Source organism: Calliphora vicina, chromosome 2 (assembly GCF_958450345.1).
Source record: "Calliphora vicina chromosome 2, idCalVici1.1, whole genome shotgun sequence".
Taxonomy (NCBI): Eukaryota; Metazoa; Arthropoda; class Insecta; order Diptera; family Calliphoridae; genus Calliphora; species Calliphora vicina.
Window position 1 is genome coordinate 94,903,670 of NC_088781.1, and position 19,711 is coordinate 94,923,380.

The following is a 19,711-nucleotide window of genomic DNA, read 5'->3' on the forward strand; positions in this document are numbered from 1 at the left end:
ACATTTTTATTTTAATAGATATCCTACTCACATCTTCCTAAGTGACAAAATAGGTCTTAAAGGAAAAGACCTAAGCTTTCTTTTGAGCAAAAAAAAAAATTAAAAAAGGGCCCATATTGGAAAAAAATTTTGATTTTGCAAAAAAAAATTAAAAAATTGTATGTCTTGCGTTACAAAATATTTATTTTGATAGATATCCCACTCGCATCCCACTAAGGGACTAAAAATATCTTAAAGGAATGGACCTAAGCTTTCTTTTTAAAAAAAGGGCCCATTTGGAAAAAAAAATCGTATTTGCAAAAAAAAAAGTCAAAAATTGTAAGTCTTGAGTTAAAAAATATTTATTTTGATAGATATCCCACTCGCATCCCACTAAGTGACCAAAAAGGTCTTCAAGGATAATATCTAAGCTTTTGTTTGACCTAAAAAAAAAAATTAAAAAAGGGTCCATTTTGAAAAAAAAAAGTCAACAAAGTTTTTGATTTTGCAAAAAAAGTCAAAAATTTTATGTTTTGAGTTACAAAATATTTATTTTGATAGATATCCCACTCGCATCCCACTAAGCGACCAAGTAGATGTTCAAGGAAAATATCTAAACTATATTTTAAGAAAAAAAAAAAAAAAAAAAAAAGGACGTGTTTTAAAAAAAAGTCAAAAAAGTTTTTGATTTCGGAAAAAAAATATTAAAAATTTTTTATTTTTTTTTTTAAATATTTTTTTTCGAAAGATCGAAGAAATAGCTATCTATACTATTTGGGACACATTTTGCTAAGAACAATAGGTAATAAGTTACATGGATAAGAAAAAACCCCTGTTTGACCAAATTGTCAAAATTTTACCCCCTATAACTCAGAGAGTTCTCGACCGATGTTGTTGAAAAATTGTGTCTGAGTTACTATCCAATAGAGCTAACCTTGGTGCAAATTTCATCCCGATCGGAAGACATCGATTTCAAAAGTTGGTTCACTTGACATGAAATGCCCCATATATATTAGAGTGACAATCAGTTGTATGGAAAAAAATTTTTGTTAAAATTTTGAAGAGTGCCGGGTGGAATATTGTGACACTAGGCCTAAATGTTAAATGCTGAAAATTTGAGCCAAATCGGGCAACGATTTCTGGACGCGCATCGAGGTCAAAGTTCAGACATATGCAAAATTTTACTGTTAATATGGAATAAATAGGTGAAACTCGTTAACTTTCTGCACTGTTTTCTAGAAATATGTAGATTTATTTATATTAATGAATATTACATTAAAAAAAAGTTTTGGAAATTAACCCTGTATCTCCTTTGGTTCAAAATGACCCAAAAACTGTATTATCGCCAAAATTAGAGAAAAATGCAAATTTTTCAGTTTTTGAAAAAAATTTGCTACTAAATAAATACTTTTGCAATTGAATGCAAAAGAATCGAAATATGTACGTAATTATCGTTGTAATGAGATATAAATCACAAAATTTGATTAAAAAATGTTAAAGTTATTACAAATTCGCCAGACCATTACCGTGTTTCAGACCACTTGAACAAAAAATTTAGAAACAAAATTTAGATATTTCGAGAAAAATTAAAATAAAAGCTCATTTTTACTTAAAATATGTCCATATTTACTTGTATATGAGTTTTTGTCTTCGTAGGATACCGTTAACCTATTCGCAGGTATGGCCAAAAAAATATTTTTTTTTAACGGCTGTTTCAAAACTCCATTTTTAAATTTTTAAAAATTTTGTTAAACAAATTTCAGTTTTTTTCGATCATCACATTGGGGTTTATTGAGATCAAAATAGGGAATAAAAATATGAAAAAATTATGTCAATACCTCTTACAGTTTTTCCGTACCTGCGATTGAAATTTTGCGTTTTTCAAGAAAAACTAATTTTTTGTCCATATTTAGGCGAATGAGTCCAATTTCCTCACTGTTATAAATTTTAAGTAAAACCTATTCATAATATTATAGTCCTTGTAATTTTAAATATGTTCTGAAAGTTTTACTAAAATCGGAAAACGATAACCTTTGAATCGTGAAGGTCAAATGCCAAATTTTTCAATATTTGGAATTTCTAATGAAAAGATAGCGAAATGTTACATATTTTTGGGCCGATTTTCATGAAACTTGAGGAAGATATATATTGGGGTCTAGCATTTACAACAACAGTGCAAAAATGAATTTTAACCTTTAAGAGGACTTGGGGTCAAAATGGTTGTGTTTTTCTTGATTTTAAAAGTTGAGAATAATTTGGACCCCAAGTGCTGCTAAGGGTTAATTTCCATTTTTGTGCCGTTATTTTAAATTCTGGACTTTATGTTATATTTTCCTCAAGTTTCATGAAAATCGGCCCAAAAATATGTAACATTTCGCTATCTTTTCATTAGAAATTCCAAATATTGAAAAATTTGACCTTTGACCTTCACGATTCAAAGGTTATCGTTTTCCGATTTTAGTAAAACTTTCAGAACATATTTAAAATTACGAGGACTATAATATTGTGAATAGGTTTTACTTAAAATTTATAACAGTAAGGAAATTGGACTCATTCGCCTAAATATGGACAAAAAAATAGTTTTTCTTGAAAAACGCAAAATTTAAATCGCAGGTACGGAAAAACGGTAAGAGGTATTGACATAATTTTTTCATATTTTTATTCCCTATTTTGATGTCAATAAACCCCAATGTGATGATCGAAAAAATCTGATATTTGTTTAACAAAATTTTTAAAAATTTGAAAATAGAGTTTTGAAACAGCCGTTAAAAAAAATTATTTTTTTTGGCCATACCTGCGAATGGGATAACGGTATCCTACGAAGACAAAAACTCATATACAAGTAAATATGGACATATTTTAAGTAAAAATTAGCTTTTATTTTAATTTTTCTCGAAATATCTAAATTTTTTTTCTAAATTTTTTGTTCAAGTGGTCTGAAACACGGTAATGGTCTGGCGAATTTGTAATAACTTTAACATTTTCTAATCAAATTTTGTCATTTATATCTCATTACAACGATAATTACGTACATATTTCGATTCTTTTGCATTCAATTGCAAAAGAATTTATTTAGTAGCAAATTTTTTTCAAAAACTGAAAAATTTGCATTTTTCTCTAATTTTGGCGATAATACAGTTTTTGGGTCATTTTGAACCAAAGGAGATACAGGGTTAATTTCCAAAACTTTTTTTTTAATGTAATATTCATTAATATAAATAAATCTACATATTTCTAGAAAACAATGCAGAAAGCTAACTAGTTTCACCTATTTATTCCATATTAACAGTACAATTTTGCATATATCTGAACTTTGACCTCGATGCGCGTCCAGAAATCGTTGCCCGATTTGGCTCAAATTTTCAGCACTTAACATTTAGGCCTAGTGTCACAATATTCCACCCGGCACTCTTTGAAATCTAAAAAAAAAAAATCGGCTGTCACTCTAATATATATATATAAAAAAAGTTTGCAACACTGCCGCTCTGCTAGGCTTTCAAAATTGAAACTTTAAACACTTGTTCTTAAATAAGTGTTTAAACAGTGTTACAATTGTATAATGAGCAAACCTTAAAAAATAAAGTTATAAAGTATTTCAAAAATGACAAATGTAGCCCAAGGTAAGTAAGTAGTTTCATGGTATATTTATACCCTACACCACCATAGTGGGGAGGGTATTATGCGTTTGTGCAGATGTTTGTAACGCCCAAACATATTAGTCTAACACCCACCTTAAAGTATACCGATCGACTTAGAATCACTTTCTGAGTCGATTAAACGATGTCCGTCCGTCCGTCCGTCCGTCCGTCTGGTTGGCTGGCTGGCTGGCTGGCTGTCCATGTAAACCTTGTGCGCAGAGTACAGGTCGCAATTTTGAAGATATTTCGATCAAATTTGGTACATATTACTTTTTCGGCCCAAGGACCAAGCCTATTGAAACTGGCTGAAATCGGTCCATTATTTCACCTAGCCCCCATACAAATGTCCCCTCGAAATTGGACTTTATCGGTCATAAATGTTTAATTTATCTATGTATCTACACAAATTTCGCTCCAAATAAGTTCTATATATACAATATTCATGTCACCAAATTTTGTTACGATCGGTCCATAATTAGTCATAGCTCCCATATAGACCCGCTGCCGAAAATCACTTTAAAGTGCATAAATCGCTTAAAAATGTTGGTATACACACAAAATTCAACATAGTTAACTTTAATATAGACATAAATCACACGACCTAATTTTGTGGTGATCGGTCCATAATTGGTCATAGCTCCCATATAAGGCCCACTTCCAAAAATCACTCAAAAATATAAATTATTGATATTTTAAAAGAAAAATATTTTTACTCATTTACTTGGTGTAGGGTATTATATGGTCGGGCTTGACCGACCATACTTTCTTACTTGTTTTTAATTTTATTTGTGTTGTGTCCTTGTCGTAATTCTTGATATTGTGATTGCGTAGTTTTGTAATCTCGCCATAACCTATAAGTTCCGTTGACCAAAAGTTGTGTTTGGGCACGAACTTGCATGGAAGTTTAAATGTGGAAGTGTTCGCCAAAGTGTGTAGTTTAAGCCAGCATTTTTCAGAAAACTCCCACAATTGTCACAATTTTTGATTACCCGTACCGAAATGCTTTCGGATTGGACAACAAACGGGCGCAAATATGATATACTAATAGAGTGAAATCTTAAAAAATCAATTAAAATCTGAATATTAACAAAAAAAAAAAATCAAATAAAACAAAACAAAATGTATATAATTTTCTTTTACATATAAAAAATAGTTCAGTTTGGATACCTTCCCATTTAGTGGGCGTAAGGTGTGGGCGTGGTCCAATTGGCAATTTTATGTTTAAATTTATTTATATGCCATGGTCATTAAATGTGCTGAAATTAAAAGCTGTGTCATGATTATTTTAATTTATGCCATAAAATTCGATTTGAAACCATAGTGCAATTACGAATATATGTATATTTTTTTAAAAGCATTTATATGAGTAGAATTCATTATTCATAATGAAATTCATTACTAAATTAATCCAAAAAAGTTTTTCTAAGAACTACCATTAAAAGAATTTAATGTATATCCCAGCAAAAACTTTACTTACAAATAAGCCGAAAAATAAGGGGAATTTAACGATTCGACTACTTATTTTTCTACTGAAAGAAGTCATTATTTTTGTTCGCGATGTCCCAAAAGTAATCCTTTATATTTTGGCCGGAAATAAGTTGTTTTGTTAGTAGAGTTATTTATAGAATTTTGTATTTGCAAACAAGAAATAAAAAAAAAATAAGTTGCAGCCACGAGTCGAACCACCAACCATCCGTTTGCTAGTCTGTTGTTGTACTCACTACACCACTGCTTGAAATAGCACAATGAAATAACTCATTGTGCGTCAAATAATGGTTTTCACACAGTAATGCAATATTCTTTTCTGTTTTTCTAAAAATAAACATGCAATAAAAAAAATGGCCAAATTGAAAAAAGTAACAGTTTTTTTGTTTTGTTTGTTTATTTTATAGTAAAGTCTAAAAAACAAAAACAGTATACTTAAAAAGTAAGTTATTAAAAAAGACATTACTTAAGTAGCAAATGTAGCTTTGTAAGCGAAGTTTTTGCTGGGATTTTAAAGAAGTACACAATATTATTGGTTAATATGCAGCATTTTCATAGAAAAGGTTTAAAATTTTCATGGTTTTCATTAGTTCATTTTTATCATACCTTCAGTAGCTGATTGCCAAGTCACTAGCAAAGTAAATAAATAGACAATTCTAGTAATAGTTTAAGACAATTCTAATATTTCATTTCATACTTATAAAAAAATTTGCCAAGAATTTCTTAAAACAAATATTTTTAGAAATTACACCTTGTACAATCAGTTTTTTAGAATACAAAAAAAATTATAAAATATTAAACATAAACAACTATTTCATTAAAATGTTTTAAAAAACCCACTAAAATCAAAACACTTTTCCAAACAAAATTAATATATATAACCAAAGTTGGTAGTTTAAGCCCAAAACTGATGTTAAAAATAAGTGCTAATTTGGGAAAAACTTGTTCACCCTCTACACATTAGTTTCAGCTGGACCCGAAATTTGTTTGAGGTATTAATTAACTAAAGTAAGTAATTCGTACTACGCATATTTATGAGGCCGAAAATAGCGGTTTTGTCATAGGATATCTCTCAAAATATTATGGGTATAGTGATAACGTTTGTGAGCTGGACCATTTGCAAAAAAAGCATTTTCTCCCAAAACAATACATATTATATTAGGTAAGATAATAAAAATATTTTCAAAAAACTAAAAAAAAACATTTTTGAAAATAGATATCAACGGTTATCTTTAATTAACCCCAAGTGCTCTTAAGGGTTAATTTCCATTTTTATGTTGTTATTGTAAATACTAGACTTCATGTTATATTTTTCTTAAGTTTCATCAAAATCAGCCCAAAAATATATAACATTTCACTATCTTTCCATTAGAAATTCAAAATATTGAAAAATTTTACTTTTGACCTTTTTTCCGATTTTAGGAAAATTTTCAGACTATATTTAAAATTACCTGGAATAATATTCTGAACAGATTTTACTTAAAATTAATAACAGTAAGGAAATTGTGCTCATTCGCCAAAATATGGTCAAAAAATTAGTTTTTCTCGAAAATCGCAAAATTTATATCGCAGGTACGGAAAAACTATAGGAGGTATTGACATACTTTTTTCACATTTTTATTCCCTATTATGTTGTCAATAAACCTCCATGTGAAGATCATAAAATTCTAAAATTTGTTTAACAAAATTTGAAAATGTAGTTTTGAAACTGCCGTTGATAAAATTAATTTTGTTTGGTCATACCTGCGAATAGGTTAACGGTTTCCTACTAAGACGAAAACTCATATACAAGTAATTATGGATATATTTTAAGTAAAAACGAGCTTTTATTATACCCTACACCACCATAGTGGGGAGGGTATTATGCGTTTGTGCAGATGTTTGTAACGCCCAAAAATATTAGTCTAACACCCACCTTAAAGTATACCGATCGACTTAGAATCACTTTCTGAGTCGATTAAACAATGTCCGTCCGTCCGTCCGTCCGTCCGTCTGGTTGGCTGGCTGGCTGGCTGTCCATGTAAACCTTGTGCGCAGAGTACAGGTCGCAATTTTGAAGATATTTCGATCAAATTTGGTACATATTACTTTTTCGGCCCAAGGACCAAGCCTATTGAAACTGGCTGAAATCGGTCCATTATTTCACCTAGCCCCCATACAAAGTCCCCTCGAAATTGGACTTTATCGGTCATAAATGTTTAATTTATCTATGTATCTACACAAATTTCGCTCCAAATAAGTTTTATATATACAAAATTCATGTCACCAAATTGTGTTACGATCGGTCCATAATTAGTCATAGCTCCCATATAGACCCGCTTCCGAAAATCACTTTAACGTGCATAAATCGCTTAAAAATGTTGGTATACACACAAAATTCAACATAGTTAAATTTAATATAGACATAAATCACACGACCTAATTTCAAGGTGATCGGTCCATAATTGGTCATAGCTCCCATATAAGGCCCACTTCCGAAAATCACTCATGAATATAAAGTATTGATATTTTAAAAGAAAAATATTTTTACTCATTTACTTGGTGTAGGGTATTATATGGTCGGGCTTGACCGACCATACTTTCTTACTTGTTTTCATGTTTCTTAAAATATGTTAATTTTGTTCCTAGATTTCTTGTTCTAGTGGCCTGAATGTGTTATTAAAGGCCTGGCGAATTTTTAATAACTTTAACATTTTTTAACCAATTTTTACGTACACATTTCGATTCTTTTAAATTAAATTGCAAAAGCAATTACTTAATAGCAAAATGTTTACAAAAACTGAAAAAATTGCATTTTTCCCCTTTAAATGCACCTCAAAACTTTGAAAAAAAGAGAATTAACACTCAGGCAATTAATAATATGCCTATATATAATTGTTTTACTTTCTTTGGAAAGGGGATAGAGTGTAGAAGAAAAGGTGGTGAAAGGAGAAGAAAAGCTTTTTAATTGACAACTCTGCAATTGCGCGTTATGTTTGTTATTAGTGCAGGTTGCAGCGCCTGTGGTGGTGAGATGGCGCATTAGTCAAGCCGACAGACAACCTTTATTTAATTATTTTAGTTCGGTGGCGTTTTAGTGTTATACCACAGAAGGAGGGCGCTGTGATAAATATTAGTTATTAGTAAACTAATAATTATTATAAACTGATGTTGTTGATTAGCAGCGGCTGGGAATCGAACCCAGGCCACAAATACCATATCATGCTTAATGATCAAACGCGCTAACCAATTAAGCCACAGCACCCTTCTTAGAACAAGCTAAACAATTTTTTGGTGGTATTTTAGGTCATTACCAAAGTTTTCATCGTTTTCAAACATTTAATTCACACTCTAGTATATATGTGTTTCTTGTTTTGAAAGTTATTTTGCGTCAATAATATAAGTGTATTATATTATATTGAAGTACGTAAGCCTCAATTTATATTGATACCACTGGTTTTGTTAAAGCCACATAAATGGGATATATTGTCCCATGGTGATCATATCCGATCTGTGTTTTATTATTTTGAAAAAATGTTACCGATGGGATAAAATGTCCCAATCAATGTGGTGCAAATAACCCATTTGGACATATTCAGCTTCCTGCTGAAGAATAATAGAATTAAAAAAAAATGTTTTTGTGCTTCTGAGTATTAAATTTAAACAAAAATACCTTCATGTATATAAATTCGCCGCTTGTAGAACGGTAGTGAAAGGGTTAAACACAAAATTCTTGAAGGAATTTTTTTTTTTAAAAAAGCGGTATTTAGTATTAGTACAGTTTTACACATAATGCAATGCAACATAAATTTTTTGTTAATAAATGTATAACCCTAATACACATACTAACAATGCTTATGGCTATTTGCAGAAAATATTATCATTGAATATGATGTTGTTTCAGATAGGATTTTCTTGAAATCATCCAACAGTACACAAAATAGTTGTATTGTGTTTTCTTACTTTCTTGTTTTTTCATCAGCTGTCGAATGAAAATATTTCTGTTTTCTATTACTAATTCTACATACATACATATTTAAACTTAAATGCCAGGGCAGGCATGGATCCAGGTCAACAATTTAGTAAATTGTTTACCTGTTTAATAAAGTAATTGTTTAATAAAGTAAAATTTATTTTAAATTGTTTTTTTTTTTATTAAAACTTTTCGGTTTTGGGGGGGGGCGAATTTCCTTTATCAACCACAAGAACCCCCTCCTAATCCACGCCTGTGGCAGATCAGATATCAATATATTGATATCTGATATTAATATAGATACTTTAACCAGGTCGAATAACCTTTTATAATATTACAAACCTAAATATTGAGAATGAAATGTACATATAAAATTATATTGGAATCGAAAACAAAGACCCAATATACATATTTTTGCCACCAATTTGAACGTTTCATCTACGAGATGTTGAAGAATCGAGAGGTCGTGATGAAAAAGTAACTTTTAAACTACGAATAACTAATTCACCAGTTTAACTATAAAGATAATGTAGTTTTCTATTATTGTCAAAGAATTTTTGAGTCTGGCCTCGTTTATATGTATGACTGATTTTGTTTGGGCTGCTTACTACATTCATATATAATCCTATATGGTCAGATTTACTCTCATACATACAAGCGTTCATATAAATACATATGTTTGTACTAGTATTGCCAAATATCCCGCTTTTAGTCATTGAATCCCGGGGCCAGCGAGATAATCGTAAGTTCCGCCTTTTTAGATTTTTGATAGCTAACACTTACTTGACAACAGGAACATTTGGTTTTGAACTACATTTATTTAATAATATTAAATAATAAATTAATATTGGTGGTTATTTTGTCGAACCTATCTTCTATGTAATGGCATCAAGTGAGAACGGCTGAAGCGATTTGGCTGATTTTGTTTTATTCGATTCGAAATTTTCAGGAGATGGTTTGTAAAGAAAAAATTCAAATTCCGGGTAAAACTCGGACATTTTTTTGAGTCCAGTCAAATGTAATAAAAAAATCCCTAATTATATGGTTTTCCATGGGAAGACAATTTTATTTATTAAATTTTCATAATTTCAAAAAATGCAGAAAAAGTTTCGGGGTTATTTTGTAGCATATATTTTATATGTGTTGTTAAATAAGTTACGTTTCAGTCGACTCAGAAAGTGATTGTGGTTGTGGTGACCTCAATCATAATAAGGTTATGTAAAATCATGATAGGTGATATAATCATGTTATGGTTGTGTAACTATTATAAGGTGATCGTTGAACCATTATATACATGATTATATTATGATTACAAATAAGCAAATAATTATAATAAGGGATTCAATTATGGTTAAGCCCAACCATGTTATGAGTCATGCTCAATAATGATTAGTTTTAAACCTAATAGATGATGTTGTCATGACTATACAATCTATAGTCATGACATCATTTTGCTTGCTTATTTAAATGTTTGTGCATATTTAACCTTCGCTTTACTAATAACCACCCGGGTGTCCTTCTGGGTTTTATTTCTTTAATATCTTTTTTAATTTTGTGTCCATTTAAATGAAATTTTGAATTTTAAATGAATTTGTATAAAGGTACTGGTACAATTTATTTTTTGTACCGCTTAAGTTTTGAAAATCCCGCCATTGTACACTTATTTTGAAAATTGTATCGGTTTTTGTAAAAATAAAACTGGCAACCCTAGTTTGTACCTACGAGTATGTACATGAAGCAAACAACAGAAGAACATTTGTTAAAACTTTAAATCCCCAATTACTCGAAATGTGTTTATTATTTTTTACTTATTTCAGATTTCATTTGTTGTTGATTCTGATCCTGTTGTTGTTATTATTGTTTATTCATTTTTCTTTCGAAGGGTCTGTGTTGAACTCTGGTAACCGGGTATACCAAAAATAATAAGATGGGATTTGGGATTATAATAAACAAAAATATACTTGTAAATATCATGACATTAGTATTTGTATGGATTAAGAGTAATTGCCGTCAATGTGTGAGAAAAGCAAGAAAAACGAAGAAAAAGCTCACATAAACATACGTTTATTACAGTTTCAGTTGTTTTGTCAACAGCACAATTCGTGCAATCGTGACGCCACTCTAGCATGATGAAGCACAGGAAAATGAAATTCATAGATACCGGGGCATATATCCCCACCACAAAATCTAAATTAAGAAGATTTTGAAAAAATTTGTTAGAGACAAACAAACATGTTGTTTGTGTGACTTTAAAAAACGTAAATAAACTGGTTAAAAAAAGAAGAAAACAAAAACAAAAAAAAAACTATTGTAACTAAAAACGTTAAAGTATGAGACTGACCATCATGTCTGTTGTGTTGACGCATGTAAGTGTCTATGTATGTGTTTGTGTATGAAAGTTCCGGTATTAGTGATAGAAAACGGAAGGACATGGCCATTTGAAAGTGTTGGACAGTCACACATTTCAACACACACATACACATACATGTTGTATGCATGTGTTGTATTCATTTATGGTGTAATGGAAAATTTATAAACAAGCTTAAAAGGATTGAATGAAAAACCGAGACAGAACAGACTAAATGGCCAGGTGGTAGCTTAGAATGACTATTTATGTGAATGTCACATACACATACGGACAGTCATGAAGTACAAATGTTGTAGTGTAAGTGTATAAGTATTTGTATATGAGAATAGCTTGAGAGTGCATGTGTTTTTAAGGCTCTTTATGGGGATAGACTGATAAGCACATACCTGACTCTTCATGGGGTCTGTATTCACTTGGCACATATAACTACCCGAATCATTTAGCTGTACATGGGATATGTGAAGTTTCCAGGTGTTGTGTCCATTGTGTGTCACTGATAATCTTGGATTTAGAGACACCATATGGGTGTGAATACCGAGTATTGCTTTAGAATCGGATTTAATCCAGGCAACCTAAAAATATACAAACAAACAAATAAATACATAAATATACATACATATACTATATATACACACATACAAAAACAAACCAAACATACATAAATGATTTAGTTAACCACACATACACATAAACACACTCTCCCACATCCATACATATGTACAATGTACATATACATACATACATTAGTTACAAAAAGCTATTCTTAAAAACATATTTATTTGTATTATATGAGGGTAATAAGCAGACACTCGACCACATATTGTTTACATGTATCATCGTTTATGTACGAACTATATACATATGTACATTAGATCTGCGCTTAGAAAATAGATTTGCTTTTTGTTGTTTAGTATATATCTTCTATATAAATAAAAATCAAATGTCGTTAGTTGGTAATTGCATCAGTTGAGAACGGCTGCACCGATTTGGACAAGTACATCTGAAAAATGGTCAAAGTGTGTACTTTACTGAGAAAAATGTATTACGACGAGTTGATCAACCGCCATTTACAATATTGACAAGATTTTTTGAAATGTGCCGGAATGATGAATTTGAACGAACGCTGCTATACTCCGAAATGCCAAGATATTGTACTTGAAATCAATCGTCAAGGAAATTTCAACGGCGGAAACAAGGAAATCCAGTTCCAGGTTTCCCCATTTATTTTCCACCGACGCATTAGATCGCATGTATACATTCCATCCAATAAACGATGAGTGTTTCTATTTCCGTTTGCTATTAGTAAACGTTAGTGGCCCAATATCATTCCACGATTTGTGAACTATAAATGGTGAATTGTGTGACACGTAGAGAGAAGCGTGTCTAAGCTTGCAATTGCTAGAGAATAACACTTATTGGGAATACACCATCGGATCATTGTTTACGATAACACGGTGCTACGATGGAAAAAACTTGAAAAACGATCTAGCGTGGGTTATAGGTCTTGCTGAGTACATTACAAATTATGTCTAAATCAACGGATGAAAAATCGATTAATTTAATTTGCAGTATTATTTTTAATTAGGTACGATAATTGCATTGTATTATAATTTCAAAACACAAACTAGAAGACATTTTAAATCAGAAAACAGCTTTGGATCCGCTGAATTGCTTACAAATGACTTGTTTACTATTTGTACTTTGTGCAATACTGGGTTTAAAAAAAAGTTGGCCAAATTATAATCAGTATATTAATCATTTAAATGTTTGGATTTGTAGCATTGCTGGTTTGACGAAATTAAACCAAAATGGGTTTTAAATAGAAGCATAGATCCGCAATACGTTTAACGAGTATCACAAGCCTTCAAGAGTTTGTGGGGCTCTTGTCCATTATATAACGATGAATATGAGGAGCCGCAGAACAAATTGATTGTTTGGTATTTTTATAATATTTGGGCTGAAATCTTCTAGAAAAAATCAATTTCCCAAAATTTTTAAATTTTCAAAAAGTACCTTTTATACTCATATAATGTGTAAAAACAATTTTGTCTTGAAAGAGAATTCGCTAGATATTTGAACTTTCAGATATAAAATATGTACTATATTTCATTTTGCAGCACTTGATATTGGCGATTATTATTTGTTCTTTAAATACTACACAACATAGAATAAAAACATAGAACGGAAGGAGAGAGTAAAATATTACTCTCTTTTCACACATACGGGTGATACAAAAACAAAATACATGCAATACATTCTCATGAATTAGGTTTCTGATAACAGACTTAGGTTTTTGGCTCTCGGTTACCTATCTAGTTGTTGTCTATGCTACACAATTATTGAGTAAGTTGAAAAGCTAAATGAAAAACAGTAATGAATTAAAATGAAAATGGCTCACAAATATAAATTCAGCCTTTAGTCTCGAAATTTTGATTTAAGCCTCTTTTAATTTCAGAAAAGGCTATTTTGAAATTACAAAAAAGGCTAGAAAAAACCCACGAAGTTAAAACCAAAATTTCGAGGTGTTCGTCGACTTATAGACATGTAGTTTAGTCAGTTTTTGTCCGACTTTGATACAGTTTTTGATAAATTTGTAAGTTATAAGTATTATTTTTGTTAAGAATATCTAAATGAAAAACCAAATTTATAAACTTTTTTTGATTTTAGTCGCTTTTCATTGTTTATTCTCATATGAAAGCTTATAAAAATTTATACCAATACATAAAGAAAAATTATTCCTTAATAAAATATGGTTCTAATAATTCCCAGCTCATATGAATAAAAAAAAAACAAAAACCTATCCAAAAAATATTTGTACAATATTTAATTTACAAGGTAAATTTTTTCGAACTTTTTTCGAAAAAGATCAATAACTTTTGCAAATATATACCGATTTTAACAATTAATGCCTCATTCTTGTCTATATAAAATTGTTTTTAGAATACTGTGCAAAACAAAATAGGTTTTTATAGAAAAAAAATTAAGATAACTATTGTTAAATTTGAAAACTTACGACAAAAAAAAATAAAAAACTTTTTATAAAAACTTACACAATTTCTTGGAATATACACTTTATGTATACAATTTATGAAAGCTCAATTATATGCCTCTCCATAGTTGTTTGCAATTTCGAAATCTGTGTTAAATTGTTTGAGTTAGATGTACTAAAGTACTACGACTAGAGATGCCAAACTAGGAATCCCGTTCCCGAAAATCCCGATGCCCGGGATTTTTTAATTTTAAATCCCGGTATTTTCGGGATTTTCCAAATCCCGTTTTTCATAAATAAATAGGGGAAGTTGTAATCTTTGTGTGCCTTTTTCATGCATTTTGACATTATACATGACCGAATATCGCAAAGTTGTTAAGCTCAACTTCTGCTACAACATAGTTAATAATGGAAAGCGGTATTTTTGGTTTTTCTAGAGTTGGGCTCTGGAAAATCAATTCTTCACCTTTTTTTGTAAGTTATCTAACAAAACTCAATTTAAATCCTCTTCGACGAAATTGATTTTATCTCAGATGGGGAGCTCGAACAAAATGAAAATATTTCGATTGCTCAAAGGCTAAAAGATATTATTAATAAATGTAAAAACCCAAATGACAACCCTGTAGCCAGCCTAGGACCATATGTCTCTATGTCAATACTATTTCTCTACAGACAATTGCACTAGTTAAAATGTCGACAAACTTTCCTTTAAGCGTCAGGGACAACAGTTCTACTGTATTTTTGGTGACATTGTCGACGATCGAGTCAATAGTTTGGTTTTTTTTTATTATGCTCAATAGGTATAGAAAATAACTACCTAGTCAATAGTGATAAGTGTTTACTGGTGGATTTTCAATGAAAAGCTAATGTTAAATGTCAATAGAAGTAAATAGAAGTAAAAAATATCCAGTAACTTTATTTTAGAGAGTAAAAATAAATTACTCTCAATTTGAAAAATTACAAACAAAAAATAAGCGAACAACAATTTGTAAAAATAAGTTGTATTTTATTATAAATCAATTCAAAACGGTCGTTTTGTGTTATTTTACATATTTTCTTTGCAAATTTGTAAATTTTATTAATTTTCAACTTTTTAGTTTTGTTTATACTGGACAAAAAATGTCCTGTAAAAAATATCATGTTCTCTATCTACGAAGTGTCTCTATCTACGAGAGTGTTAAAACTCTCTTGCTCTCTCGTTTAAATTTTGTTTAAAGGAAACGAACGGAAACAGAATGTCAGATGAAACCATAGATGCAATAGTAGTATGCTTTTTATTATCTAATAACACTGTGCTAGTTGAAAAAACTGTCAAGCGGGGCACCCGGTGGGTTAAGCTAATTCGGTTTATTCAATAAACTAAACCGCTTTTGAGTTACGCGAATATATGTTGTGCAACCTCCCCCATTTTCGAAATAACGGTATATCTCGAAAATACGAGCTAACCTAAAAAAAACGGTTAACACCAATGAATTCAGCGTACCCGAATTAGTTTAAGCCGCTGGGTGCCCCTCTTGACAGAAAAAAAGTGTCAATTTCATGCACAGTGTAATTTTATTAAATACATAATTATGTACGTTTCTTTCTTATAATTTTCGGGATTTTAGATTTCCCGAAACCCCGGGTCTGGGAATTCGGGATTTTTTACCAAATCCCGATCCCCGGGATTTTCAAAAATCAGTCCCAATTAGCATCTCTAACTACGACCTGCCCTAAAATAGTTTTTTTTTTCAAAATAACTCAAAATTTTGAGGGTGTTTCAAAATCTTTGAAAACGATTTTAGTATGTCCTTACCTAGGCCTACAACCTCCATTAGGTTGCTTTTCAAGTTCTGACAAAAAGTGTTATTTTGTAGCAGAGTGTAATTATCTCAACGTGCTTCCAAACCAACTGATTTTTGGATCAAATACAATGATGCCATGTGTGTGATGATATTTTTTTCATCAGATGCGTATTAGAACATCAAATCCAAATTTACAACGAGGCTTTGATATTAATTGAGGATATGTGCTTGATGATGTCGAATAAGTTATTATTAGATCCACGATGCATTTAATCAAGAGTTGCGACGCGAAAAACAATACGATGCGCTGAGGGAATCAGTTACAACAAACAAACCATTGTTTAATTGACAACAAAATAATACCCTTCCAACTATGGTGGTGTATGGTATAAATATACATACGTACGACACTCTTACAAAAGTTGTGAAAGATGGAACTGAAGGATTTGTGTTTGATGCTCCCGGTGGAACTGGAAAAACTTCTTTGAATGATATTGCACTTGCTTCATCAGGAACTGCTACGATGTTGGAAGGCGGTCGAACTGCTCATTCAGCATTGATTAAGCAAATCAATGAAAATGCAACATTTCAAAGAACAGTGCGATAGTTTTGAAGCAAAGCAAACTGGTCGTTTGGGATGAGTGTACAATGGCGGATACAAAGTCTTTGAAGGCATTAGAGAAACCCTTTCAAGATTTACGAAGCAATCCAAGCCAGTTTGGTTGTGTAATGATTCTGTTGGCAGATGATTTTCGGCAAACAATGCCAGTGATCCTATATCCATCGCCAGCGGATGAACTTAATGCATGTTTGAAGTCGTCCGTTTTGTGGAAACACGTCAATTTGGAGAAGTATTTTCCAAACAATTGCTGAATATTGGCAACGGCAAAATCCCAGATGAAATTTCGATCGGCTAGAAACGTGCTAACAGGAGACACAAAAACGTTCTTAGTTTTAAATATTTTAAAAATCTGTCGATGCAGTTTAATTACTTATTTGGTATGATTTACAATAATAAAAAATCATTTTGTTTTTATCGTTTTAACTCTGTTATTTGAATTACATTCTGATTCGATTTAATGATGTCTGCCCGTCTGTCTGCCTAGCTGGCTATCCATGTAAACTTGTGCGCAAAGTACAGGTCGCAATGTTAACCCTTAAGTGCATGATTTTTACTTTTATTTTTCTATAAAATATCAAATATTTAGTTGATTTTTATACCCTTCACCTTCGTGAGAAGGGTATATATAAGTTTGTCATTCCGTTTGTAATTTCTACATTTTTCATTTCCGACCCTATAAAGTATATATCTTCTGGATCCTTATAGATAGCGGAGTCGATTAAGCCATGTCCGTCTGTCTGTCTGTCTGTCTGTCTGTCTGTCTGTCTGTCCGTCTGTCTGTCTGTTGAAATCAGTTTTCTGAAGACCCCAGATATCTTCGGGATCCAAATCTTCAATAATTCTGTCAGACATGCTTTCGAGAATTTTGCTATTTAAAATCAGCAAAATAGGTCCACAAATGGCTGAGATATGAGGAAAAAACCAAGACAACCTCGATTTTTGACCTATTTTTTTACCTATATCTGGATTACTAAGATATTAATATAGACAATATGGATATCTAATGATAGATATTTCAAAGACATTTGCAACGACGTATATAAGACCATAGTAAGTTGGACCTACAATGGGTCAAAATCGGGGAAAAAATTTTGAACCCGAATTTTTTTTTTAAAAAAAAAAATTTAAAAAACAAAAAAAAAATTTTTTTAAATTTAAAAAAAAAAAATTTAAAATTTAAAAAAAAAAAAATTTTTAAATTTAAAAAAAAAAAAATTTTTAAATTTAAAAAAAAAAATAAATTTTAAATTTTAAATTTAAAAAAAAAAAATTTGAAATAACAATCGAAAAATTTTTTTTCCAAAAAATTCAAAAAACAACTGGAAAAAAAGTTAAATTTTGTTTACCTAAAAATATTTAAAATTTTGAAGTATAATTTGGTGAAGGGTATATAAGATTCGGCACGGCCGAATATAGCACTCTTACTTGTTATATATTATATTTCCTTTAGCTTTAGTTTGATTTAGAATTTCTTTAGCTGAAACATTTCGTACTACATTTGATTTTTCTGAATTAGAATCTGAATTAGTATCAAGCTTATATTCGTCTAAAATTAAGTGGAACTGGAATGTAGACAATTGGTAACAATATGCATTAAAGGGTTAAAGATATGTATGTATTTCGATAAGATTTGGAACATATGTTTCTTTCGGAATGCCGACAGCTATATAAGTTGATTAAATATAAGTATCATTCAATGAACTAAAAATTCTTGTGCTATTAATATTATTTATGATAATTCTAATTATGATTTGTTAAATTCACCATTTCAAGTTGTAATTGAAAAAATTTAAATTTATTTAGAGAAAAAACAAATTGAAATTGAGAAATCTATATTATTAATTTTAATTTGCATATCAAATATGAAGTAAAGTTGGCAGTGATTTCAAGACAAAAACATTAAAAAGCTAATTTTTTTTAAAAATCAAAAAGTACAATTATTTATCTAATTCTGCAACTTACAATCGACTTACGGCTCACGGTTTCTTGTTATCCGATTCGATTTCAAGTTTGCATTTAGTTAGTTTTAGCTATTAAACAACAATTTAAAACCCATTGAAAGCAAATCTATTTTTTAAGAGCAGGTCTAATGTTCATATGTGTGTACTTCTGAGTTTAAAATATGTCTCACTAACTGTCTTTATGTACACACAGAGAAATGCTTGAAAAGATATGAACGTGCAAACTACATAAGTACTATATGATTAATACCGTTTTATTAGAATAAAATATTACTACATTAATAATCAAATTCGATTGCATTATTGGCTCTGTGTCATGTCAATAAAAAAATTATTTAATTTCTATTAATTCTACCAATAGAATGCTATTTATTGATTCAATTAAATTTTGAAAGTAAATTGAAATATTTTAAAATTTACTTCATTTAAGAAATAGTTTGTTAATTTTCTTTTTAATATTCGTTCTAGTTCGCATGTTATCGGACATTCAATCTGGTAAACATCATGTTTCATCATGTATAATATGGATATCAATATTTTTGTTTTGGATAGAGTAGATACACGTAGTGCACAGATAAATTTAAAATTCTCAAATGTATTAATTTATAGGATAGCATGTTAAAGATATTTATGAGATATTTATAGATATTTAACTGATTTTCGGAAGTAGATCTTACATGGGAGCTATGTTCAAATATGGACCGATATTCACAAAATCCTACCGTATTTTTTTTTAATATAAATTACGGATCTGCGTAAAATTTTGGTTTGATAATTATATTTTTTTAGACATTTATGCAGGATAATGTATTTTTCGGAAGTGGTCCCTATATGGGACCTATAACCAATTATGGACCGATCTTCATAAGATTCGGTACAGAGATGAGTATTAGTTGTGTCGAATTTCAACTCAATAGGGTTATTTATAAGATA

General features: G+C 30.3%; 1 protein-coding gene across 1 annotated transcript in view; it reads right to left on the reverse strand.

Annotated features, from left to right (window-relative positions):
• The window catches only part of DIP-lambda (Dpr-interacting protein lambda), a 101,561-nt gene that overhangs the window by 70,452 nt on the left and 11,398 nt on the right, over window positions 1-19,711 (reverse strand). Inside the window, exon 3 of the mRNA XM_065500888.1 lies at window positions 11,809-11,994. Coding sequence (XP_065356960.1) covers window positions 11,809-11,994 — 186 coding nt within the window. The remainder of the gene's footprint in view (window positions 1-11,808; window positions 11,995-19,711) is intronic.